Raw genomic sequence first — 26,365 nt, forward strand, 5'->3', positions numbered from 1 at the left:
TAGTCATGAATGTTAACCTCTTCCCCATTGTCTACATTTCAATTCATTTTGTATAAACTAGATAAATCCTGAAAAGAAAAGATATCTAATTCTTATTTATACAAGAGAATGAAAAGTTTGAACTTTGTTACAAATTTAAAATCTTAAAATAAGGTCTATCAAACATTAAAGTAAGATTACATTACAAATCACAGGAATCTGAAATTATTCAAGTCATGCAGAGATACTTGCAAACATTTTGGGGATTGTTTATTTAGACCACCCCTAATTATTATACCATATTTGGTTAAAGGTCCACTTATAAAATGTGGGTGTCCATTCAGTTTCAAGGAAATTTCATTTTGAATATATTCATGTTAAAAATAAATTAAAATTAGGTAACAGTCATGTGTTTTGCAGTTGAGCAGCTTTGGTTAATTAAGGTGCTTATGTCCACCAAAATATCAAGACATTGGCCTGGTGTTATTCTTACTGGGGGTTTTCTTATTATGATATGTTTTATCTGTGTGTATTCTTTATCAGCAACTCTAAGGTTTTGGAGTAGACCTGTAGCTCGGGTTGTGGGTGCTGAGGTTGGTTGGCTCACCGAGCTGGTTTGTTGTTTCACAGACGTTTCGTTACCATGCCTGGTAACATCCTCAGTGCAGCCTCCGATGAAGCGTCGGTGTGTTTTCCCGCCTGGTTTTTAAACTCTGGGGTTTAAATTCCTAGAAGCATGGCACTCCACGAAGCATGCTATTAATAAACACATTGAATTCAACCCCATATACATTCCACTACGAAAGAAAACCGGAAGTGAGGCAATCCATCTCAACGGACCCCAGGGTTTAAAAACCAGGCAGGAAAACACACCGACGCTTCATCGGAGGCTGCGCTGAGGATGTTACCAAGCATGGTAATGAAACGTCTGCAAAACAACAAATCAGCTTGGCGAGCCAACCAACCTTTATCAGCAACTTTACGTCATTGTGGAGGAAGTTAATCATGCTACATTTGCAAGCTAGTTTTATTCCCTGTTAAAAATATATGCTGCTGTAAGTTTTAATGAAAAGTGACCTGTTACCTAATATTGTTGTATCAATTGCAAATATTTTGAATCTTGTTCCTTCACATTCTGACCAGGTTATTGCATGTAGTCTGGCCCAAAGCCTCCTTAGTGATAGGGAAAATCTTAATAAAATGATTTCTTTTTTCAGATTTGTCATAGCAGAGCATCAGCAACACTCTTGGAAAAGTCTCACACAAGTGCTGTGTATTTGTAATAATATTTAGTTAATCAGGAGATGATGACGATGCCATGGTAATGTCACAGAGCTAATAATCCAGAACCTCAGGCTAATTTTCTAGGCAAACAAAGAATGCTGTAGAAACTCAGCATCTGGGGAGGGAGAGAGAGATTGAGTTAATATAGTCATAGAGGTTTACAGCATGGTCTTTCGGCCCAACTTGCCCATGCCGCCCAGTTTTCACAATTAATCTAGTCCCATTTGCTTGTGTTTGGTCCGTATCTGTCCATACCTACCCCATCTATATACCTGTCTAAATGCTTCTTAAATGACTAATTTGCATTCCCTTCCACTACTACCTCAGGCAGCCTGTTCCAGACACTCACCACCCTCTGTGTGAAAAAGTTGCCCCTCTGGTCCCTTCTGTATCTCTCCCCTCTCACCTTAAACCAATGCCTTCCAGTTTTAAATTCCCCAACCAGCGGAGAAGCTGTTGGCTATCCATCATATCTACGCCCCTCATGATTTGAAAGACCTCTATAAGGTCACCCTCCAGTCTCCTACGCTCCAAGGGAAAAAAGTCCCAGCCTTTCCAGCCTCTTTAGAAGAGACATACTAGACTTGAAGCATTAGCTCTGTTTTATTCTCTGTAGATGCTGCCAGGCCTGCTGAGTTTCTCCAGCATTCTCTGTGTTTGTTTCAGGTTTCTATCATGCATTTTTATGCTAATGTTCTAGGTACATGGTTTGATTCCCACCATGGTGAAATCTGAATTTAATAAAATAAAGTCTGGAATTAAAAGCTAGCCTAATGGTGTCCAGGTAACCACTGCCATTTGCCATAAAAACCCATCGGATGTCCTTTAGGGAAAGAAAATCTGTCGTCTTTGCCCAGTCTGGTCTACATTAGACTCCAGAACACTGGAAATGTGGTTGTGTCTTAACTGCCCTTTGGCCAGTTAAGGATGCGCACTAAATACTGGCCTAGTCAAAGATGCCCACCTTTCATGAACAAATAAAAAGCATGGCAGAGATATGTGCTTTACAGAGTGCCCTCTTCACTTGTTTTGTTACGTAATGTGCAGGTTTTTTTAACATCAGAAGCAATGTAATGAATTGAATGTGAGTGTACCAATTGATAGGTGGCCAGTGTAGGATTAGTGAAAGAAGGTGGTCTTGATGAGAAACTGAGACTCCTTTAGAAAGTTCCAGTCCATGTTCAAACACAGCAGGCCAAGCAGCATCAGAGGAGCAGGAAAGCTTGGATTCTCCAGCATCTGCAATTCCTACTCTCTCCAGTTCATGTTACTCAGTTTGACCATGTGCTACTTAAACAGAATGAGAAGTGGACTTAGGGGTAGGTCCAGGACCTGGAAAAGGAATGGTCTCTTTTTGACTATCTTGGAACTCGTTGCAAAACACACACAAGCTGATTTGTTTTGACAGATTGAATAACAAACGCAGCCTTTACACCTTCAAGAAACCCGGCTTTGAACCAAAGGAGCCAAGCTTGGAGCAGGAGAAGGGAGCAGATATGAAAGGTAACATTCAACTTACTGTCATTGACAAACATGACTTGGACTTTAAAGTGAAACTTACACACATTTGTGGCCACAGTTCCCTGGTTCAATGGAGGAAAGCAGGTAATGGAGGGTTGCTAAAACGTATCAATGGAAAAATGAGACTGAGTGGAGAACAGCCCCCTCTGTGATTTGAATTTTGCTGACATAATATATTTATATACATCAGTGTGCCTATTTATACATAGCTCCTTTAATCTGAATAAATTAATAGATGATTGTAAGTAATAAGTCCAAGTGTTTTTTAAGAGAGATGCTTTGTGAAAGGAAGGAGAGAATGCTTTACCTCATAGTCAGCATAATGGGGGTTTTGTTTGTTAAATGATTCTACAGTATTCTAGATATATTTTAACAAAAGCCTTTGCCTACATATTAATACATCTACAGCCATTGATCCAGCTCACATTGTCTCCTACCCATGAAATCACTCTCCAGCTCACTCTCTCTTAGTCATGTGATATTGCATCATGATCTCATAGGCTCATGCTGTTAAACTATTGCTCCAAATCATTGCCCATATCTTTGTTCCCATTATTTTATAATATTCAGCACACATCTCCCCCAGAGTCTCAAAAGTAACAGTGCGTGGTGGTTTGACAACTTTCCCCGGTCTAATTTTGGATTTGTTTCTGAGGTTGCTGGTCTGGTACACTGTCCCTTCACCCTGTTTGAGAGCATCTTCTTTTGGGTCTGTCCAGGGGTTTTAATGGTTTCTCTGTATTCTTCACAACCAAAGTAGTGCAGCCATGTTTGTTCTGGCTTGCTTTTCAAAGATGTTAAAGCTCATCAATTTCTTCTTATAAAACCTCATGGTGTTTCCACCAAATAAGATCTTGGCTATTCTGAATTGTCAAAAACAATTATTTCTGTGTGCCTTTTTCTCAAATTTATATTCCCTCTCCTGGGTGAAGTATTGAAAAATCTCTTGTTTGATGACAATGATTGAAGTTTTTGATTTGTTTCTGTCTTTTTTTTTCACTCCTTCTTGTTGTCTCACTCTAACGTGGTCTTCCATAGTAACTGGTGGTTTTCATTTCTTGGACAGCTGTGTTTTCAGTATTCTCCTCACCAGCAATTCTGCTGACAGTAATCCATGGTGATGATCCGTGTTGATCTATAACTTGATACAGGCAAATTAATATCATGATTCTTCAGGAGTGTTTTATGATTCTGACTCCTTGTTCAGCTTCCATCATTCGATTGTGAATAATGAGATGAAACCTTTATTGTGAAAGGATCCATATTCCTTGGTAAATTCTATAAACTACTCATTTGCAATCTGCCATGCATTATCAGATATGATTGTGCCAGGAGGACTGAGTGAAATAGATTCATCTCAATAATTTTATCACTGTGTCTGCAGTAAGATTGTACAAATGATTTTTCAATCCATTTGAGTTATCGTCAATAATAAGGGTATATCTTTTCCTTTTAAACTCAAACAAGTTCATTCCTAGCTGCTCCTGATGTCTTTATGAAATATTGATTTCATTCCTGACTGTTCATTGTTCAATTTCTGCAGTTTGCGATTATCTCTTCAATTGATCAAGTAACTTCAGGCCGCCAAACTGAATGTTGGACTCTTGCTCTGTATCTTGTTATTCCTACCTGAACCGGACACAGTCTTTGAAGAATACCATTTCTTCCAGTATTACCAATCTTTCATCAAAGACGGATGAATCATCTGTATTCATAAGGTGTTTCTAATGCTTAGAGTACTGTCTCAATGCTGAGTTACCCAGAATGTTTGCTGGCCATCCTTCCTGACAATATTGTCTAATCTGCAGACTTCACCTCTGATTGAACTACTCTGCTGTAATCTGTTCTCTGGTGCTGATATGTTTCCTGTTCCTTGAAGGTGTAAAGACTTCCACCTCAGCTATCACCTGCAAATCTTGTTTCTCAGATTCTTCAGCTGGTGTTATAGAGAACACATCAGCTGTTGTTTGACATTTCCTTTGGATATACTCAGTGGTGGAGTCATATCTCGTCAAACGCAATATAATGCATTGACTATGAGGTGGTTTGCAATCTCTTTTTGTATTGAGCATAGAAACCAAACGTTTGTGCTCTGATTTCAATCTTAAATTTCATCCCCGTGACATAATCTGAAAACTTCTCACTCGGCTCACATTACTACAAGGGCCTCTTTTTCAATTGGGCTTAACCTTTCTCAGTTTTTGTTCGAGACGTTGAGGCATAATGTACTGGTCTTCTTTAACTATCTGCCTGGACCTGTATCAATAGCACTGTACTTAATCCTGTATCCATTGCTAACAATATTGGTAATTATTGGTAACTTTCGTTGTGCTAGTACCTCTGAAGAAAGTAATAAATTCATAACTTTTTGAAATTATTTCTTTCACCAACATTCCAGCAAATTGTGGCTTGTCTCAACAGCTGCCTAGGTATACCATTGACTGATGACAAGTTAGGAATGAGTCTCCCAACTTGATTGACCATTCCTGAAAACCTTTTGCAAATCTTCTGTATTCTTGGGTTGAGGAAGTTCCCAGATCGACCTTGTTTCCTAGGGATCAACGTTTATCCCTGTGGCTTGCACAATGCGGTTTAAGAATATTTGGTGTTAACAGCTAGGCCTGCTTTCTGTTATGTTTGTCCTTTGTTGTATTGTGTATGCAGATGTTATCCATGTGGCATATTATTCCTTCCCTTGGAAAATATTGTACGTGGCCCTCTGGAATATTTCAGGAGGCCGAAGCCACTTTAGATGGTAGTCAATTGAAACTGTATTGACCAACAGGCATTATGAAAGTAGTTAACAATTTCTAATTATGGTCCAAGGAGACTTCCCAGAATCTGTTATTTGTATGTATTTTACTGAACAGTGTGCTGTTTGCAGACTTTGATAACTGACATCAGATAAATTTGCTTCTGTATAGCCATGATAGATAATGTCAGATCTAGATTTTGCTATTTCCATTTGATTTAGGAACTGTGACAATCTGTGAACACTATTTAGTGAGAATGCGATTAATGAAATTAGCCTGTGTTACCTCATTTCAATTTGTGTCAGCAGTTTATCTGTTAGTGGATGCGGTACTTTTCTTGGAGATACAAGATAAATATATTTTGCATCCAGCTGCAATGTTATGTGGAACTCATTGTTCAGCTTACCCAAGCTTGAAAATAATTTAGTAAACTCTTCTCTAAATGCTAGCTTTCATAGCACTCTACTTCCCCGGTGAGCTGAATCTTATTTTTTTTGTGTAAGTCCAAGTTGCATTCAGCTTTTTTTGAGGGATTTCCTCACTGTAACTCCCCAAACTCACCTCATTAATTAGTTGCTCTGCCCGCAAGGAGTCTCTCACATCCAGTTTCTGCCCATCTTACTATTCCAAAGCACCTGGACTGGTATTGAAGGCTGCACTTGACTTGTTGTGCAGGGACAGCCCCTGAGCGGAGACCATCTCTCTTGACTTGACTGAGAACTGTTGACAGCAAGAACAATGTTTCCTTCCTCTGTGTCTGGGCTAAACCTTTGGGCAAGACAGAAATAATCTGAACCTGATATCTCTGAATGAAGGGGCAAAGTGACAAAAGGTGAGGTACAGGTGGAGTGAGGATTCAAATGGGCTCAGACTGAGTGTGTGCTGTGACAGTGAGCCTGGCCCAGCCCATGAGTTGTGTGTATATCCTTGAGCGCACAGTGTCCTTGCTGCAGCATTATAATACCAGTTGTCAGAGCAGCATTGAAGTGCAGAAACATCCCATAAGATGTGCCATGAGGATTCTAAGAGGCTGGCACATGTTAGATGCCAATACCTGTGGATATTGTGCGTGTGTGTGTTTTTTTTGCTGGTTTGCTGGTGCCTCACAGTGCACCTACTGAGATGTTGGTACCCAGTGTCCATAGAGTCCTTTGAGGCAAGCCGCAAGCTGAATTCACCAGGTACCTGTTCTGGTTTCCAGGTCAAGTTTTCCTGACATTGAGCTTGTTTTGCATGTTTGGTAAGATAGGAAACTGAATGTTAATGTGGCAATTTGGGCTGTTAGTCCCCCTTAATTGGTAACTTGATGCTGCCTAGTAAGAATCTCGCTACACTGCTTGTGAAGAAAAAAGATGCTCCCAATGTTGAGATAAGCCTCGCCTGACTTCTCAACTGATTCTGCTACAAATCCTGTCTGGCCTACCTCATGCATGCCAAAATAAGATTCCACACTTTAATGATCAACTATAATCTCAAGCACATTGACATGCTTGAATTTCCAAAGTAAACTCCAAATTAGGTAAGTCACCAACACAAATAGGCACTAGGCATCATCCAAGGTGGGGGAGATGTGAATGATGATGGGTGAGTGATCCTTCTTGATTCTTTACAATATAAAGTGGTTCAGCTCTCTCCTTGTAATTACATTTTGATATTTACCACAATGCGTCCAATTGTTTTCTCAATTTTTCTGTCTTGGTGTCGCAGTTTGATTGAAGAAGGTTTTAACCTGATCTGTTTTGACTATTTTACCTTGTAAGACAATATACTAACACCAACTTGGTGTCTAGTTTAACCTCCGTAGAATGTCCCTCTGCATCAAGATTTACTGACCGATATGTGCTGTCTAGGTGTCTCTTTGGATGTGGTGTTGACTCTCCTACTTCTTTGATCTGATGGCATATTAAATTCAGTTGTTGTTTACTTTTGTTACTTTCAAGTATAGAATGACAGGATTTCTTAAATTGATTTTCAAAAGCATTCAACAAGGTTCCTCACAAAACATTAAGCCATGGGATAAAAAGCCTGTAGTGTTGGAGGTAGTATATTGCATGGATAGAGAGTTGTCTAAGGGGCAGGAAAGAGTGAGAGTGAGTGGGGACAGGGAGTTCTTTTTTCAGGTTGGTGACCTGTGACCACTGGGGTTCCACAGAGATCAGTGCTGGGACTGCGGCTCTTTATATAGTAATGACTTTGAGGAAGGAAGTGAATGTACAATAGCCAAATTTGCAGACGACACAAAAATAGGTGGAAAGGCAAGTTGTGAGATGGATATAAACAGTTTGCAGTGAGATATTGACAGGTTAAATAAGTGGGGGAAAAAATTGGCAAATGGAGTATAATGTGGCAAAATATGAAGTTGTTAATTTTGGAAGGGCGAACAAAAGAGCAGAATCTTACTTACATGGAGAAAAAAACTGCAGAAAACTGCAACACAAAGGGACTTAAAAAGACTTGTGAATGAAACACAGAAAGCTAGTACACAGAGGCAGCAGGCAATCAGGAAGGCTAACCCCTTATTTCAAGGGGGTTAGAATATAAGAGTAGGGAAGTCTTACTGCAACTGTATGAGGTGCTGGTGAGACCACATCTGGAGTACTGTGAGCAGTTCTAGTCACCTTATTTAAAAGAAGTTGTTATTTCATTGGAGGCAGTTCAGAGAAGGTTCACTGAGATGATCCCAGTTTGGAGGGATTGTCTTAAGAACAAAGACTAAATAGGTTGGGATTCTACTCACTGGAGTGTGGAAGAATGAGGTGTGATCTCATTAGAGATGAGGGATTCTTAAGGGGCTTGACAGGTAAATTCTAAGAGGATGTTTTCTCTCGTGGGAGAATCTAGGACCAGAGGGCATAATTTAAGAAAAATGGGGCACCAATTTAAGATAGAGGTGAGGAGGAATTTCTTCTCTCAGATAGTTGAGAATCTTTGGAACTGCTTGCCACAAAGAGCTGTGGGGGCAAAGTGCTTGCATATATTTAAGGCTGAGATAGGTTCTTGATCAGCCAGGGAATCAAGGGTTATGGAGAAGGGGCAGGAAAGCGGATGTGAGGAATGTTGGATCAGCCATGATCCTATTGAAAAGTGGAGCAGGTTCAAGGAGTCAAATTGCCTATACCTGTTACTGTTTCTTCTGGTCTCATGGACCATGTTTGTCAAAATAATGTTCCTGCTGTATCTGAAGCATTTGAAACTGACGGTTGCTGTACTAATCATACTTCTGGTGAGTTTTTGCTTTGTTGCATTTTCTGGTTTTGGGCCCACATGTTGCACCAACTCACATAGCTTCTTCCTTGGAGACTCAGTCTCACATTGCACTGTTCCACAGGTTAGCTTCTGAACCATGGGCTTCCTCATAAACTGGACTGTAAGATAATCTAACAGCTCCTCACCTATCACTGCTATAATAATATGGTCACATATTCATCCATACAGTCATGCAACATGGAAACAGATCCTTTGGGCCAACTAGTCCATGCCAAGTATGTTCCCAAACCAAACTAGTCCCACTTGCCTGCGTTTGGCCCATATCCCTCCAAACCATTCCTATGTACTTATCCAAATGTCTTTTAAGTGTTATAACTGTACCTTAGTCCACCACTTCCTCTGTTAGTTCATTCCACGTACGAACCACTGCCTGTGTAAAAAGACTGCCCCTCATGTCCTTTTTCAATCTTTCTCCTCTCACCTTAAAAATATACCCCCTAGTTTTGAACTCCTCCACCCTAGGGAAAAGTCCCTTGATATTCACCTTGACTATGCCCCTCATGATTTTATAAACCTCTATAACCCCTCACCTTCCTACGTTCCAGTGAAAAAGGTTCCAACCTATCTTCATAATTCAGACCCTCCATTCCTAGCAACATCCTGGTAAATCTTTTCTGAACTCTTCCAATTTAGTAATAATCTTCCTATAGCAAGACAACCAGAACTATACAAATACACCAGAAGAGGCCTCATCAACGTCGCGTACAACCTCAACATGACGTCCCAACTTCTATACTCAAAGGTCTGAGTAATGAAGGCAAGCATGCTAAATGCCTTCTTAACCACTCTGTGTACATGTGAGACAAATTTCAAAAAATTATTTACCTGAACCCCCAGGACTGTCTGTTCTACAACACTACCCAGGGCCCTACCATTAATTGTTGAATTCCTGCCCTTGTTTGTTTCGCCAAAATGCAATACCTTGCTTTTATATAAATTAAACTCCTTCTGCCACTCCTCAGGCCATTGACTGAATTGATCAAGATCTGTTTGTAATCTTAGATAACAGTCTTCACTGTCCACTATACTACCAATTTCTGTCTACAAATTTAGTAACCATGCCTCCATATATTCTCACCCAAATCGTTCCTTAATTCATCATATGTACAATTACCAGCCAAACTGTAAAAGTGATTGATGAGGGAATCGATGGACCCTCCTGTTCTCTGCTTCTGTTTGTTAAGTCTAGCCCATTCGATGATTATTGTTTCGTGGAAAGTGAAATAAATACCTGGGCTTTCAGATTTGAAGTCTCACCCTTTGTTCTGAAGAACACATCAGCTACAGTATAGCCTAGTGCAGATACTGACCTAATTCTAGTTGTGTTCTCAGAGCATCGAGCTTGGGAGCAGGGGGAGGGTATCCCTATTCAGAGCATCGAGCTGGGACAGGGGGAGTGTGTCCCAAGTCAGAGCATTGAGCTGGGAGCAGGGGGAGGAGGTCCTGAATCAGAGCATTGAGCTGGGTACAGGATGAGGGGGCCCTGAGTCAAAGCATCGAGCTGGGATAAGGTGAGGGTGTCCCTAATCAGGTCATTGAGCTGGGAGCAGGATGAAGGTGTCCTGAATCAGAACATTGAACTGGAACCAGGATGAGAGTGTCCCAAATCAGAGCATTGAGCTGGGAGCAGGATGAGGGTGTCCCAAATCAGAGCATTGAGTTGGGAGCAGGGGAGAGTGTCCTGAATCAGGGCATTGAACTGGCAGCTGTAACCCTGAGGATCTCAAATATCCAGCTAACTGTTTTCTTCAGCTGGTACTACGGACCTTCTACTGTCAGCAACAGCTGTGGGAGTGGTTAGCGGAGCTTGAAGTCTTTTGCCAGCTGGATGTTCTGATTTGGGATGAAATGGATGAGCATACCATGCTTGTGATGAGGAACAGGGAACATAGATACAAGAGAAGGCCTTCTGCTGTAATTGTGTTCCCTATTCCTCATCACGATCCAGTGTCTGACTTGCAGGGTTTTCTAAGAGTCAGGTGCAAAGCAGTCAAACAGTAATAATCCTGTCTAAACTCTCAAGAATTGCTGGTTGGGTGAGGTAACTGCGAGGTCCCTGTACAACTGGGTCCAACATTGGATTGGTGTCTTCAGGAGAGGAGTGGGAAAGGAGGAACACGCTGCCGTTAACCTCAGAAATTCTGAGAATTTTGTCCTGTTGCATTTTCCTGTTTCAGGATATCCAAGTCCGTGGAATATGGTGATTGACAGATTGACTACCCTAATTTTACGGTTCATGGAAATACTGCATAAAGTCCAAGTCGGGTTGTGGAGACTCCTGGAACTGCACATCATCAAGATGGTCTCTTCCTGTATTATCTGGATCACGTTAAAGGAGGTGAGAGCCTTAACACAGACCAGTGCTAGTCATAGGAGGGAGAAATAGATGGTGTTGAAATGAGATATATCTGAAAGAGGTCTAGAGTAAAGGTATTGTCATTGGACTCGTAATCCAGAAGCACAGGCTAATGATCTGGGGACACCAAGCTGGGAGAAGGCTGTTTGTTTGACTGGAGGACATTGTCCAGTGGCATTCCACAGGGATCAGTGCTGGGTCCGTTTTTTTGTGATATATATAAATGACGTAGAATAAAATCTTGAATGGGGTGGGGCAAATGATGAGTAAGTTTGCAGATGACAAAGATTAGCCATGCAGTTGAGAGTAAGGAAGAAGGTCTTAGGTTACAGGAGGATATAAACAGACTGGTCAGATTAGTGGCAAATAGAATTTAACCCTGATACATGTGAGGTGAAGCACTTTGGAAGCAGTAATAAAACAAGGGAGTACTCAATGGATGGCAGGACAGTAGGAAGCTCAAAGGAACACAGAGATTGTGGGGTGTTTACCCAGAGATCCCTGAATTTGGCAGGACAGATTAATAAGGCAGTTAAGGCATGGGGACACTTGCATTTATCGTTCAAGGCATAGATAATAAGAGCCAGGAGGTTATGTTGGAACTGTACAGGACTTTGATTAGACCACAGCTGGAGTACTGTGTGCATTTCTGGTCACCACACTGTAGGAAGGATGTGATTGTGCTGGAGGGGATGCAGAGGAGATTCACCAGGATATTGCCTGGGATAGAGCAACTCAGCTATGAAGAGAAGCTGGATAAGCTCAGAGATAACACCATATGGGGCTGGAGGAACACAGCAGGTCAGGCAGCATCAGAGGAGCAGGAAAGTTGACATTGCTCCTCAGATGCTGCCTGGCCTACTATGTTCCTCCAGCTCCACACTGTGTTATCTCTAACTCCAGCACCTGCAGTTCTTACTATCTCTAGAAAGCTCAGGTTGTTTTCTTTGGAGCAAAGAAAGTTGAGGGGGGACCTGTTAGAGGTGTATTGAATTATGAGATGCATGGACAGAGTGAATAGAAAGCAGCTGTTCCCCTTAGTTTAAGGGTCAATATTACGAGGCAGTGAGACGGGGTGGGGTGGTGGGAGAACATGCCTTTAAGGTGAAAGGAAAGCGGTTTAGAGGAGATTTGAGGATGGTAGGGGTCTGGAATGCACTGCCTGAGAGGGTAGTTGAGGTGGGTAACCTCACAACCTTTAAAAAGTACTTGGATGAGCACTTGAAATGTCATAACATTAAAGCCGATGGGCCTACTACTGGACAGTGGGACTAGTGCAGATTTAATGTAGCTTTGTCAGGACAGACTCGATGAGCCAATGGCCCTCTTCTGTAATGTATGATTCTAAAAGAGTTCAATTTCCATCATAGTGGCTAGACTAAGTTAGTAAAATCTGGGAATTAAAAGTTCTTGTCAATAATAGTGACCATGAAGCTACTGTTATGTTTCTTATTTAAAACCCATTTGGTTCCCCAATGTCCTTTCAGGAAGAAAATCTGGGCCTGCATGTGACTCCAACCCACAGCAATTTAGATGACTCTTAACTATAAAATGGCTGTGCAAGCCTGACATTTGAAGGGTAATAAATGCTGGTCTTGCCAGAGATACCCACATCCCATGACATAACAATAAAACGAGTCAGCAGATTCAACACCAAACATCTCCAACCCAATATAAAGCAGCAACCAACAGAGCTCACAGGACTGTCCACCAATAAATCAGAAAAGATAATGATACAGAGTCAGACTGCGTCTAATAGGGGGACATTTAAATGTTAAGAGCCACAAGGCCAGTACCATTCAGGGGGTCTGTGTTATGGGGAACAACTTGAGGAACTTGGAAACAAAAACAGAAGTTGCTGGAAAAGCCCAGTAGTCTGGCAGCATCTGTGAAGAGAAATCAGAGTTAACGTTTTGGGCCTGATGACTCTGGTTCTGAGGAAGGGTCATCAGACCCGAAACATTAACTCTGATTTCTTTTCACAGATGCTGCCAGACCTGCTGAACCTTTCCAGCGACTTCTGTTTTTGTTTCTGATTTACAGCACCTTTACACAGTTCTTTCAGTTTTTATTGGGAAACTTTGAACTTTCAGGCTTTAGGGAGACTGAGGAAATTTCACTGATGCACACAAGAAGGTAGACCAAAAATGAATTTGGAATATTTAATTAAATATTAGGAGTATGTTGAAGACACCACTACCTAGTAATGGGTAATTTTGGGCTGAGTATATAGCAGATATGCCTTGACAAAGACAGTAATCAAGGTATGAAAACAACCTGCAGAATGAGGTGTCAAGGCAAAAACACTCTTAAATTGTTTAAGCAACAACTGGATGCAACAACATGGAGATCTCCCTTTGTAGGTGAATCCCAACGAGGAAAGCTGTATTCCTTACCCAGAATAACCTTGTGAAGATCCCAGTGAAGGAGCTGGCTGAAGAGCAGTTGCACTGCAGAAGGATTTCAGGCTAAATTTTCAGTCTTTCCATCCAGGCCAGACAGCAGGATAAAATCTGTCTGGAGTCCAATTCCCACATGAATTTCCCAGCCTCCCACCAGAGAAACCATGACAGTGGTTGCTGTGATTTCCACTGAGGTTACGGCGGGAGATTGAGGAGCACATCTGGGAATTTTCAAATGTCTGCTCTGACAACAGGCAACCAGGGTTTATCTAATTTCTGAGTTTTCATCTCTAACTGGTAGCAATTGGCTGCTCCTGAATCTGAGCCAGTTCAGGAACAGCATATTGTACACTTTGCTCAGCACCAATTTCCACCCATTTCCCTGTAGTAAAAATCTGACACCTGCACTTTATTTCCTGTCAACCTTTTCCATTATAAATTCCAACATCCAAGTTCCTAAAGGAATATCACCCTTATTCTTGCACATTTTGGCCATTTGGCTCCTATTCATGACTGCCAATCCATTCCTCTGAATCACAATCTCTTGACTATTTGATCTGTTGCTACAAAGACCCAATCCCTACCACTCGTACTTTTGCGCACCTTGACCCTAGTTGCATTCCCATTGGTTTTCCTACCTCTTTCCCTTGCAAACATGGAGTCAATGCACACTTCTGATGATTGCCAAATGAAACTATAATATGAAACTGCAGAGAGAAACAACAGCAAATATGGAGCCTGTTCTGGTGACCCAACCTTTCAATTACACAGCCCCCACAACCAGAGTGTTCCCAGGGCCTGTTAGCTATCAAGACCTCAGAGGTTCCCCAAAATAGACCAAAATATATCATTGATTGTGAACTGCCTGAAGACTTTTGTCACTGAGTGTGTCTGAATCTTTTGCAGGTCTCATTGATGAACTACCTTTTCCTTATTCTCTGGGTGTTTGCATTACCCTATTCCTCATTCCGTCCACTAGCATCCAGCATTTCGACAGTCTGGGCTTGTGTCATGATTGTCTGTAAAATGATGTACCAGCTCAAGGTTGTTAAGTTATCCACATTTTCTGCAAACTGCACACTGGTAAGCAGTGACATGTGTCACATGTTTTTCTCTCTGTAGAACTGTAGCCAACAACAGTTTTCATTTTTAATACCCCTTTTAATGTTAATAAATTGTCCATAGTGGATGAGGTTGTTGGCTTGCTCACCAGGCTGGCTGTTGATTGTACAGACATTTTGTCACCATGCTAGGTAACACCATCACTGCGGCTTCCAATGAAGCAATGTTGTTCTACTCTGCTTGGTATTTATATGATCTGGTCTGTTATGTTGGGTTGTGTCATTTCCGGTTCTGTTCTGCATGGGTTTGTATATGGGGTTAAGTTCCACATGTTTGTCGATTGCATTACAGGTTGAAAACCAGGCCTCTAGGAATTCCCGTGCGTGTCCGTGGTTGGCTTGAGCTAAAATGGTCATGTCGTCCCAGTTAAATTGATGGCCTTCATTGTCCAAGTGCACTGAGATGAGGGAAAGTTTGTCTTCGCAAGAGGCTTAAATGTCCATAGTGGGATTATCAAGTTAGTGAAAGTGATAGGTTTTGAGCAGGTCATTGTGGATAGGATGGAGTAGTGAGGTGATGGGATTCAGGAACATTGCAACATAAAATTTAGGAGCAGATTTAGGTCCTTCAGGGCTGCACCACTACTCAATATGACCATGACTGATCCAGTTGTGGTCTCAGATTCACTTTCCTACCTGGCCTAAATAACCCTGATCTCCCTTGTCCATCAATAATCTCCCTCAGCCTTGAATAAATTCATTGACCAGCCTGCATTCTTATCTGGGGAAGAGAATGTTACCACATGATTCTATGGCAATGCTGTAACAACATTGTTCATTCCATCCAAATAGCAGAATGAATGTTCATGAGGGGGTTGTATTAATGTGCTGAGAGTAGCTAATCAGACAGCCTACCCATCTGATCAAAATTAATGCAAGAGGACACGTATACATATGAAGTAAATTTAGTAGCTTAATCTGCTTAATATATATTAGAGACATATGCAAACTAATGAGTGAGTCTATTAACTTAAACAACATAATAGACACATATACAAAGCAAGTGAGTCTCACACTGCCTTCTATCTGTCAAGGACTTTGGCAATAGTGGTACTTAGAGCTCTACCTCAGATTCCAGTGCACCGGTTTTGCAAACCCCAGCCAGATGGTGAACAGTCCGATGAGTGGGACAAACTCCCTGACACTGATACTATTCTGATTCTCAGGTCAGGTGCTGAAAATCCATTTCGTACTTTTCCAACCATCAAAACAGGCTGAAAAACAAATCCAGGTGGCCCCATGTAGCTGAAAAACAGGGCAGTTCTCAGAGACAGTTCTGTGTCACGTGATTACCTCCCAATCGAAATACGCTGGTTTTGCATTAGACCTTTTCTTTTCATGTATAGATTTGGCCCTTCGAGGACACACTGACCTTTTGAAAAGCATCCCACCCAACCCACCCCCTATCCTGTCCCTGTAACCCTGCATTTCCCATTGCTAATCCAAATAGCCAGCACATCCCTGGACACTATGGGCAATTTCCCATGGCCATCCACCCTAACCTGCACATTGTTGGACTGTGGGAGGAAACCCACGCAGACACAGGGAGAATGCGCAAGTTCCACACAGTCACCAGAGGGTGGAATCAAACCCGGGTCACTGGCGCTGTGAGGCAGCAGTGCTAACCACGGAGCCACCGTGCCGCCACTTTTCCACTTTATTTCAATTACTGATTGCCATAAGCAATGAACCTTTAATCATTAATCCTTAAAACTCTGGTTTGAAGATGTCATGTTTGAACCCAACACGACAAGGGTGAACTGGTGTTTGGCAGCTCGATCACTGATGTGTGGGGAACTGGGAAAGGTCAGAGGTCAGGTCTTGGCTTAAGTTGAAAAAGGAGTTAATCTAAGGGAATGTTTAGTTTGGAAATTTCAAGGTAGAAGAGAACTTTCTTCTTAAGGTTAGACCTAGTTGGTTCAATGAATATTTGCAAAATGGCATTTGACTAGCTTTAACCGCTGAATTGGCAACATTTGTTATTTTTGATATCACAAGAAGCAGTTACCATCAAATTGGATTGAATTGATTCCTGGATTCAGTCTCTCGTTGCATGTAAAATAAACCAGCTCTGGTATTGAAAATGGCTTTTAGACTACTAGCTTCTAGGTGATGAAAAAAAATGCACAAGGATGGTCAGAATGTTGCAGTATGCTGTATATATGATAAGGATTTCGCTGTTATGGTATATCCACAGGTGGGGGCAGGAGTGGGGCAAAGGAAAGGGGATGATGGGATCCAAATGAAGTCTGTAAAGCTGGGAAGAGAATCTGTTGCTGGACATGTGGCTGTGTTGAAATAGGTAGACGTGTATCCAAGACTTTGCACCTCTCCTTCATATCTCACTGCACTCCACTCTCCTTCACTCCCTCACACCTCATTCTACCTTTCCTCCCTCCGATCTCAGACCACCTCTCGTTTTCTTCCGCCTCCCAAATAACGGACTGATATTTTCTGTTTCTTTGTCCTTCACACTGACTGTTATATTCCACATCATGTTTCAATGTTTGTATTTGACTCTATTCTGCTTTTAGAATGGAAGTCAAGAGTTGCAGTCCACATCTACTCTGTATGCTGGTCCTATTGACCCTACATACTGGTATGGAGCGCTGAGGAAATGTGAAGATGATGTCTTGCCCTGTCTGAAGGTAGATACCATATCAGTTTTAAAAAGCACAGCATATATCTGGGAGAAGAACTCTATCATTGCATATAGTGAATTGGAATCAACATATTCACATGGAAAATATTCAGTCCCCCACTTTTTTTAGACTGCTCTGTGAGGTCACTGATAAGATTTCTAAAGATGATTGCCAAATACAATCTTGGCTTCAGAGTGAATAGTTAAGCATTGGCTTCTCAGCCCCAGTAGACAGTGGGGTGTGAGGAATGTTGATTATGAACCATCGTCCAATTCAGAGAATGATTGTGGAATGGCCAAAAGGGATTATCGGGAAGCAGTTTGGAAGCCCCTTGAATTCTCTTTGTGAAATGAACCTCTACTTGGGAAATTTCTGCCCCAAACCCCCATCACACTCTGTTGACAGAGTGAGATCATAAAATCCATACCCTTAGACGAGAAATAGTGTGTGACTTAACTGGATTGAGAATCAATGCTTGTAGCTATAAAATACTTTTCTTTGAAAGAAATGGAGTTGTTAATAGAGGCAAGGGTTTTTTTTCAGGTTTGCTGCATTGAACTATTCTTTAGAAGAAGCAGACACCCATATCCAGTTTATAAAAGCAACATTTTGTAAAGAGCCTCACTCTTCAAGATGTAACAATGTGTCTTCAACTGAAGAAGCATTTTTAAAGTGTTATAATGTAGACAAAATGGTAGCCAGTGTCCTTACAAGGTATGAAAAATAATAAGACAAAGAAAGACTTGCATTTTTCACAACTGTTAAATGTCACAAAGCACTTTGCAGGCAATAATAATTTTTTAAACTGCGCCTTATAACTGCATTGTAGTGCACCTGCCATGTGTTTGCCCATTTGCTCAACTTGTCTAATTTACCCTGAACCTTCCCTGCATCTCCTCAAAATTCACAGCACCACAAAGTTGACCCCCTACATTTTACATAAAAATGTGGTCTTAATGTCTCAATGTTCCCACAAGTGCATGAATTACATGAACTGTCTTGGTGTACAACCAACCCTTTATCTGGAAGCTTTAGTGAACCACGTTGTGTCTTGTTCTGTTTAGAATCACTTGATCATCTTGAGTTTACTGGTGTTTGAAATGACAGTTTATCGCCATCAACAGTACTATAGACTCCACAATGGGCTCAAGACTCCTTTAACAGGAACGCTACTTGACAATATCACACGGCTCCATTTGGACGATGGGCTGCTGGACTGCATCAAATACTTCACAAACTACTTCTTCTATAAGTTTGGGTTGGAGGTATGGTTGACCTGTGCCAGATTTTCATTCTCTTAATGATTCATTCCTTTTGGTTTGGCAAGTCAGAGCACTTAGATGTACAGATATTGATTATTGACACAGAGCTTAAAAAGGTGATGTAATAACTTTGTCATTGGACTAATGTTCCAGAGAGTGCAATTAGTGGTTCACTAATGCCCTTTAGGGAAAGAAATCTGGCGTCCTTCCCTGATCCAACTTGCATGTGACTCCAGACCCGCGGCATAGTGGTTAACTTTAAACCTCTTAAACAGCCTTGTGAGCCACTCTATTGTGTCAAGCCACTCGGAGTGGTTTACACAGGAGGGCCATCAGCTTCTCGCAGTAAATAGCAATGGGCAATAAGTGTCAGTCTCGCCAGTAATACAACAGTGATCTCCTGTCGACAAGTTGCAGAATATGAAATGAGCGATAGCCAAGTACGTGTTGGAAAGTACAATCAGCCCCCACCCTGTCCCTCAATATCTGTTTACACAATAGGTGAGAGGTCGAGGGGAATTCCCTCAGTGATCCCACCTGCAAATTGGCCAGCATTACAGCTGAGGGTGAGGGAATGTTCCAGCAATAACAGTGACGATGCCTCACTGTCCTGACCAGGATTTCCCTCCTACCCCTGTCTTACAGGGTCTGCTGCTTTCTGCCGACCTCATGAAATTGGAGGTGCAGTGAGCCTTGGTCCAGTGTGGGAGAGGAAAACCACTTTGGTTTAACATCTTGAACAAGATGTTATTTATTCTCTTTCAGCAGTTAGGTACGAGTTACACTGATATGATGAGCATTGTTACAGAAACTGAGGAAGACCTTGAGCCGTTCAAGATCCAAGGACCATCATTATAATGGATGGCACTTAACATACACCTCACCTTTAACCCTTTTAGATATTTACACCATCTTGTCAACTTCATGGAATGGTGAGAAACAGAGTTTAGGAGAGTCTATTGACTATTGGTTCCTTGGTCACTGAATGCTGCTTTGTTCATTTAGTGGAATTCATCCGTGTGATGTGAGCATGTGTGGTGTTTCCAGCTGATAAGTGCATAAAATGAAACAGTCACCACAGCCAAATCTCTGGCTAAACAGCACCATTTGTTGGACAACACCGTTTAATGGGATAGGTGCAGTGGTGTAGGTTAGACAGTGCTTATTGGGAAGATGCAGCCTATGTTACAGGGTGTAGAGGTGCCAGTGTTGGACTGGCATGGACAAGGTCAGGAATCACATGACACCAGGTTATAGTCCAAAAGGTTTATTTGAAAACACCAGCTTTCGTAGCCTTACTCCTCTGTCAGGTGTAACTGAGAGATGTAGTATCAGACATGGAATTTATAAGTAAAAGATCAAAGAGTCACACCATTATTGAGGATGTATTAAACAAACCTAAGATGCTGTTAAATCTTTGATCAGTTAGAAGTTTTTAATTGATTAATATGTATATGTAAATCCCCGAATTCCTTTCAAGTCCCTGTCCTGAGAGAACTAAAGGTTTTATCAGTGTAAAGAAGAGGTGACATTTTAGGTCAGACATTGCATGTTAGGTGTGAGGCCTTGAATAGAGTCTGTTTGTGTTTTGGTTTGGAGTCAGACTGGTTTTAATTCTAAAGTACGAATTTATAAAACGTCACATTGACTGTCTATAAGTTACGTGCTTTTTGAACGAAATAGAATGTATCTGCAAATACAAATTCACCCTATAGATTTATATGTGTGTGTGTTTGTGTGTTTTTGTGTATACGTTGGGGGAGGGGAAAGAGAGAGAGAGAGTGTGTGTGTGTGGGGGCGGGGAGGCAGGGGATGGGGTGGAGGGGGGTGGAAGTGTGTGTGTGTGAGAGAGAGGGTGGGGGGGAGGCAGAGAGATGGCATTTAACAAGATACTGTGGAGTGCACACAAAGCAGCAGTGGCTAAATAGGCTGGAAAACATGGGGCGATCTGTGTGGGTTTGTAGAGAGTGGGACAATGGGAAATGTGGGTGATTTTCTTTTTAGTATGTTCCTAGGAAGCACACATTCATGAGAATAATGAAGCAAGACATTACGGGTCACTGCAAAGCATCATGTCAATATGAAGATTGGTGTGCCAATGGCATCCGAACATTAACTGTTTGTTGTTTATTTCTCAGGTCTGCTTCATAGCAGCCGTACACCTCATCGGGCAGCGCATGGACTTGTACTCTGCGATCCATGCCTTGTGGCTAACGGTTGTTCTCTGCAGACGCCGGAGAAAGGCCGTTGCTGAGATATGGCCCAAATACTGCTGCTTTGTCGCCTGTATCATTCCTTTCCAGTATCTGCTGTGCATTGGGATCCCTCCTTATCTCTGCAAAGGTACATTCTCAAACCACTGGAGTCTTGTCCAACTTGCTGCCAATTAATCAGTCACTTTAACATCACAGTATGGCTTCCCTCCAGCCTCCATGCAGAGTGAGATTGGAAAGACACTGTAAAGGCATTCAGTGGAATTCACCCATGCTGACTCTCCCTGATTAACCGAAAATTTTCCAGCTGATCCCGTTATCCCATCCTTGATTATAAACTCTAACAACTTCCCCACCACAGATGTTAGGCCGTAATTCCATGGTAACTTTGTGGGCTCCCCATGTTATTGAATATGGAAGCCTGATTCCAGAATGCCCCTGAAATGCACTGCACCCTCTTCCCTCGCTAAACTGCAGCTGGACTGGGTAATGTACAACGTACATGAAAACCCATTCATAGTAGGAATCTGTTCTTCCCACTAACATATTAATTCCCTGAGGCCTAAAAAGTTTGCTACCATCCCTTCAGCCTCTCCATTTTGAACGTCAGCTACTGATATCAAGATTCGGACCTGGAGTATTCTATGCTGTCTCAGTGTTTCCACAGTATATGCTGGGAATGACACTTAACTCTTACACTAAGCTGACTCCACTTGTGCCCCTGTGATCTTCCCAGCAAAGTGTAGTTATCATTGGTTCCAGTCTCTCAATAGCTAAAGCTTTGCTTTTATAAACTGATTAAGACTAACATCTCTCCTCTCTGATATCCTTTCCAGATTATCCCTGGAGGTCCACCCTCGGACTGAGCTCCAATCTCATTAAGTGGCTTTATCTGCCAGACTTCATAAAGAGACCCAACCCAATCTTCCTGATGTGTAAGTAATCAATTCACTGTAGTCTGATACAGTCACACAGCAGGTTATTCCTTCATTTTGGCCCAAGAGAGTTTGGTATCTGTCGTTCTGACATGATAAGGAATTCATTTTTTTTTCATTCTTTAATCCCAAACTTAATTTAGAAATGAATTTGATAAGGTTCCAATCTCATCATGACAATTCATATCTTAGCTTCTATTCAAACTTGAATAGGGATTTCAAATCAGATTCTTTTTAGGAATCAGTTTTGAATGTAATTATGCTTTGGTTTTAAGTTGCAGGTGGGATTGAATTCCTATTTGGATTTGGTTTGAAATGAATGGAATTTGAGTTCAGAGTCAGGATGGGGGGGTTCGAGGTCAGGATATGTAGATTGGGGCATGCCTCTTTCTTAACCGTTTATTTAGTTCCTTTTGCAAATCAATATTACAATAATATTTTTGGTTTGATCCCCCACTTCTTCCTCCGTTACATTGATGACTGTATCGGCGCCGCCTCGTGCTCCCACGAGGAGCTCGAACAGTTCATCCACTTCACTAACACTTTCCATCCCAACCATAAGTTCACCTGGACCATCTCCGTTACCTCTCTCTCCTTCCTGGACACCTCTGTCTCCATCTCTGGCAACCACCTGGAAACTGATATCCATTTCAAGCCTACCGACTCCCACAGCTACCTAGACTACACCTCATCTCACCCACCTTCCTGCAAGAATGCCATCCCCTATACCCAATTCCTTTGCCTCCACCGCATCTGCTCCCAAGATGAGGCGTTCCACTCCCAGACATCCCAGATGTCCTCGTTTTTCAAGGACCACAACTTCCCCTCCACAGAGGTTGAAAACGCCCTCGACCACATCTCTCACGTTTCCCGCACCTCATCCCTCACACCCGCTCCCCACAATAACAACAAAGACAGAATCCCCCTCGTCCTTATGTACCACCCCACCAACCTCCAGATCCGACGCATCATTCTCCGCCACCTCTGCCACCTGCAATCTGACCCCACTACCTAAGACATTTTTCTCTCCCCACCCTTATCACCAGCCCTCCAGGATCAGCCTGGAATCACCAGGAATCAAAGCTCAGCCTCCAGGACCCTGTTGTGTGTCACAGCAAAGAATAATCATAGGGACATTTGACTTCTTATGCCGAGTCATTAATGAATGAATAACTGAGGCCCCAACACCGATCCCTGTGCGATCTCACTCGTCACATCCTGCTAATTTGTGTACTTACTCAATATTTGAACTCTCTGTTTCCTGCCACTCAACCAGTTTCCTGCTCATGCCCTTAATTCTGTGGGCTCCCATCTTAATTAACAGCCTCTTATCAAAAGCCTTAAGGAAGTCCATGTAAACAATTGATTTACCTCTGTCTACCAACTTTGTCATCTCCTCAAAAAAAATGAGGTTTGTCAGGCATAACATACCCTTCATGTAGCCGTGCTGACTCTCCCTGATTAACTGAAATTTTTCCAGCTGAACCCGTTACCCCATCCTTGATTATAAACTCCAACAATTTCCCCACCACAGATGTTAGGCTGTAATTCTGGTCTGTACTTCCCTGGTTCGCCTCTGCCACCCTTCTTAAAGAACAGAGCGGCATGAGCAAATTTCCAATCCAGCGATACAACTCCTCACTCCTTACCTGTTTCTGGCCTCCTCCCCCAGCGTGTGTTTGCGAGAAGTGCAGGTAAGCAATTCAATGAGCAGAAATCGGTAAGAGGTTCCGTAGAAAGAGAGAGTGAGGGGATCAAATGTGAGGAAGCAGGCTGAAGGGAGAGGAAAGCATCTGGTAGAGATGGTGAATGAAGTTCAATGTGTTTTAAAAAACAGATGGACATTGCTCAGTTGCAACATGGTTCTTGGTGCATCCACATTAACTGAGCTACAACAAAATCACACTTTCTATAGAATCCCTGCAGTGTGGAAGCAGACCATTAAGCCCATCAAGTCCACACTATCCTTCTGAAGATCATCTCACACATCCCCGTAATCCTGCATGTCCCATGGCTAACCCACCTAACCTGAACATCCCTGGACACTACGGGCAATTTAGCATGGCCAATCCATCAAAACTGCACATCTTTGGCTGTGGGAGGAAACCGGAGTTCCCAAAGGAAACCCGCACAGACACGGAGAATGTTCAAACTCTGCACAGACAGTCACCCGAGGATGGAATCAAACCTGTAAGGCAGCAGGGCTAACCACTGAGCCACCGTGCCAGCCCTTGAAACAGGGAACACTCCTAAGGCCCTGTGCTATGTCCTGCATTCATGACAGGTGCTATATAAATGCATGTTTTCTTAACTTTAAATATTTGACAATGCTCAATCCTGAGTCCCTACCTGTGTAATCATTGCATTGAGAACGATAGACTGACAGCACTATTTCTTTGGAAGGTATATCTTTGAGGTGTTCTCTCTGCTTGACCCTGTTAGATGACTTCATGCTACTGTTAAACATATCAATGCAGCGGCAAGTGTTTGAAGATGAGAACACGGCAGCAATACGGATGAGTGCAGGAGACAATGTTGAAATCAGCCGTTGCCTGGATACCGCTACAGTTTATCAGTATATTCCTGTAGCCAACTTCCTGCACTGCAGGTAAACTATTCCATCACAGTTTCTGAAGCTTCTGTTAGTTATTCAAGTAAGCAAGAGAATCAGAAAGACCAAATGCCAATGATTACCAATGGTTTCCAAATACTGAAAGTGTAAAACTGACATTATCAGGAAAAATTACTTTTATTGAACTGCTAAACTTAGATGTGACATCACACAGGATGGAAAGAGCTACACAATAATGTTGTCAGGGGTCAGATCTTACCTCAGACTGGATACAGTTCAGGGTCAGACCTCATCCCAGATTGGGCACAGTAAAGAGCCAGACTCCACCCAAACTGAGCGCTGTACAAGGTCAGACATCATCTCTGACTGAGCACTGAACATGGTTAGACATGTCTACTGCCCAGATTCAGCAAGGTATGGAAGAATTCTCTGCATTTCCTTTGAAACTGTCCACAGACTGAGGAATAAGCTCTCTCCGAATATCCCATATCTGCATGTTGCGCAGAGAGTAACACTTAATTGGAAGCAGTTCTCGAGTGCCATAGTGAGGGTCTGCCTTGCACTCTGTAATATTAATGGAGGTTATGAGACCATCTCCATCGCTATACAGATTTCCACAGGATGTATAAAACCAACCCAGAACATTAGCTGGGTTTGGATTAGGAAAAGAATGTTAGGAGAAAATATCGGTGGTTTGTTGCATCTGTTTACTTCCAGTGAGTTTTATAACATGGTGGATTTATTTTTCTAGGTCATACTTGGATATGCTGAAAGTAGTTGTGTTCAGCTACTTGTTCTGGTTTGTGCTGTGTCTAATCTTCATCACTGGGACAAGCAGGATCAACATCTTCTGTATGGGTTACCTGGTTGCCTGTTTCTACTTCATGTTCTTTGGAGGACAGCTGCTCCTAAAACCAGTCAAGGTCATCCTCAGGCGCTGGGACTATCTGATAGGCTACACTATCCTGGTGATAGTGATAAAGAATATATTTGCAGTACGTATCTTCACTCTGCCTGATCTTACACACTGGCATAGTCCATCCCTGATCAAGAGACCTTGTTTAGACTCAGGTGGCTACCCAACTTATCTCTCTTGTGAGACACTGGCTAATTTTGAACAGTTAATTCTTGGGATGCCCATTCCTAAATGCCCTCGAGAAGGTGGTGGTGAGCTACTGCCTTGATCCACTGCAGTTCATTTGCTGTAGGTAGACCCACAGTGCTGTGAGAGAGGGAGTTCCAGGACTTTGGCCCAGTGACACTGAAGGAACAGCAATATAAGTCTTCATGATGGCTATTGTGAAATTTGTGAGGATATTTTCCAAAACATTTTCTCACCTTGACCTTTTAGGTGATGTGGGTTATATTTTGAGGTTTGGGGTGGTTTAAACCACATTGTGAGGTAAATATTTATCTTCACTGCATGGACAGAAATTAGTCCAGCAGGTCACATCGTTAGTTTCCAATTGGTCCAGGTTCCAAATTTTCTCCTAGTGATTGCCTTCACCATAGTTTCCTACTCTAGAATTAGAAAGTCAGTGAGCTTTCATTGATTAAATGAATGTGATTCAATGATGTGGTAGATTGTACAAAATCTGGTGTAGGAGTTTGAATGAATAGAGTCTCTGGGTGAAAGTTTGAGGAGATGTATGAGGAAGGAGATAACTGGGTGCAGGAGAAACCAAGGCCAAGGTAATAGGAAGAGCTGAACTTGAGGGAAGGCTTATTTGAAGCATAAGCACCAGTTCGGACTATTTAGGCTGAATAGCCTGTGTCTGGGGTGAATATTATATAATTTAAAAGTATAAGGGGGAAGGCTAATGGGAAACCTTTTAAAAATTAATTCTTTCACAGGATGTGGGAGCTGCTGACTAGGTCACCTGACCCATCCCTAATGTATAGGGACAACTATGGAATCTCCTGCCACCAGTAGGTATTGTAGAGGGATATCAGGAGGAATCAAACAACAATAAAAAGATTTCAGAGGTAACAGGAACTGCAGATGCTGGAGAATCTGAGATAACAAGGTGTAGAGCTGGATGAACACAGCAGGCCAAG

The 26,365-nt window shown here is 42.2% G+C and overlaps 1 protein-coding gene across 1 annotated transcript in view; it reads left to right on the forward strand.

Moving 5' to 3' along the window:
- LOC125485437 (piezo-type mechanosensitive ion channel component 2-like) overlaps nucleotides 1-26,365 on the forward strand; it is a 170,696-nt gene that overhangs the window by 63,189 nt on the left and 81,142 nt on the right. Inside the window, exons 17-25 of the mRNA XM_048608196.1 lie at nucleotides 2,672-2,766; nucleotides 10,982-11,142; nucleotides 14,469-14,645; nucleotides 17,218-17,331; nucleotides 18,390-18,590; nucleotides 20,726-20,930; nucleotides 21,637-21,735; nucleotides 24,178-24,343; nucleotides 25,059-25,302. Of these exons, the coding sequence (XP_048464153.1) occupies nucleotides 2,672-2,766; nucleotides 10,982-11,142; nucleotides 14,469-14,645; nucleotides 17,218-17,331; nucleotides 18,390-18,590; nucleotides 20,726-20,930; nucleotides 21,637-21,735; nucleotides 24,178-24,343; nucleotides 25,059-25,302 (1,462 nt within the window). The remainder of the gene's footprint in view (nucleotides 1-2,671; nucleotides 2,767-10,981; nucleotides 11,143-14,468; nucleotides 14,646-17,217; nucleotides 17,332-18,389; nucleotides 18,591-20,725; nucleotides 20,931-21,636; nucleotides 21,736-24,177; nucleotides 24,344-25,058; nucleotides 25,303-26,365) is intronic.

This window comes from Rhincodon typus, chromosome 19, assembly GCF_021869965.1.
Source record: "Rhincodon typus isolate 14 chromosome 19, sRhiTyp1.1, whole genome shotgun sequence".
NCBI lineage: Eukaryota > Metazoa > Chordata > Chondrichthyes > Orectolobiformes > Rhincodontidae > Rhincodon > Rhincodon typus.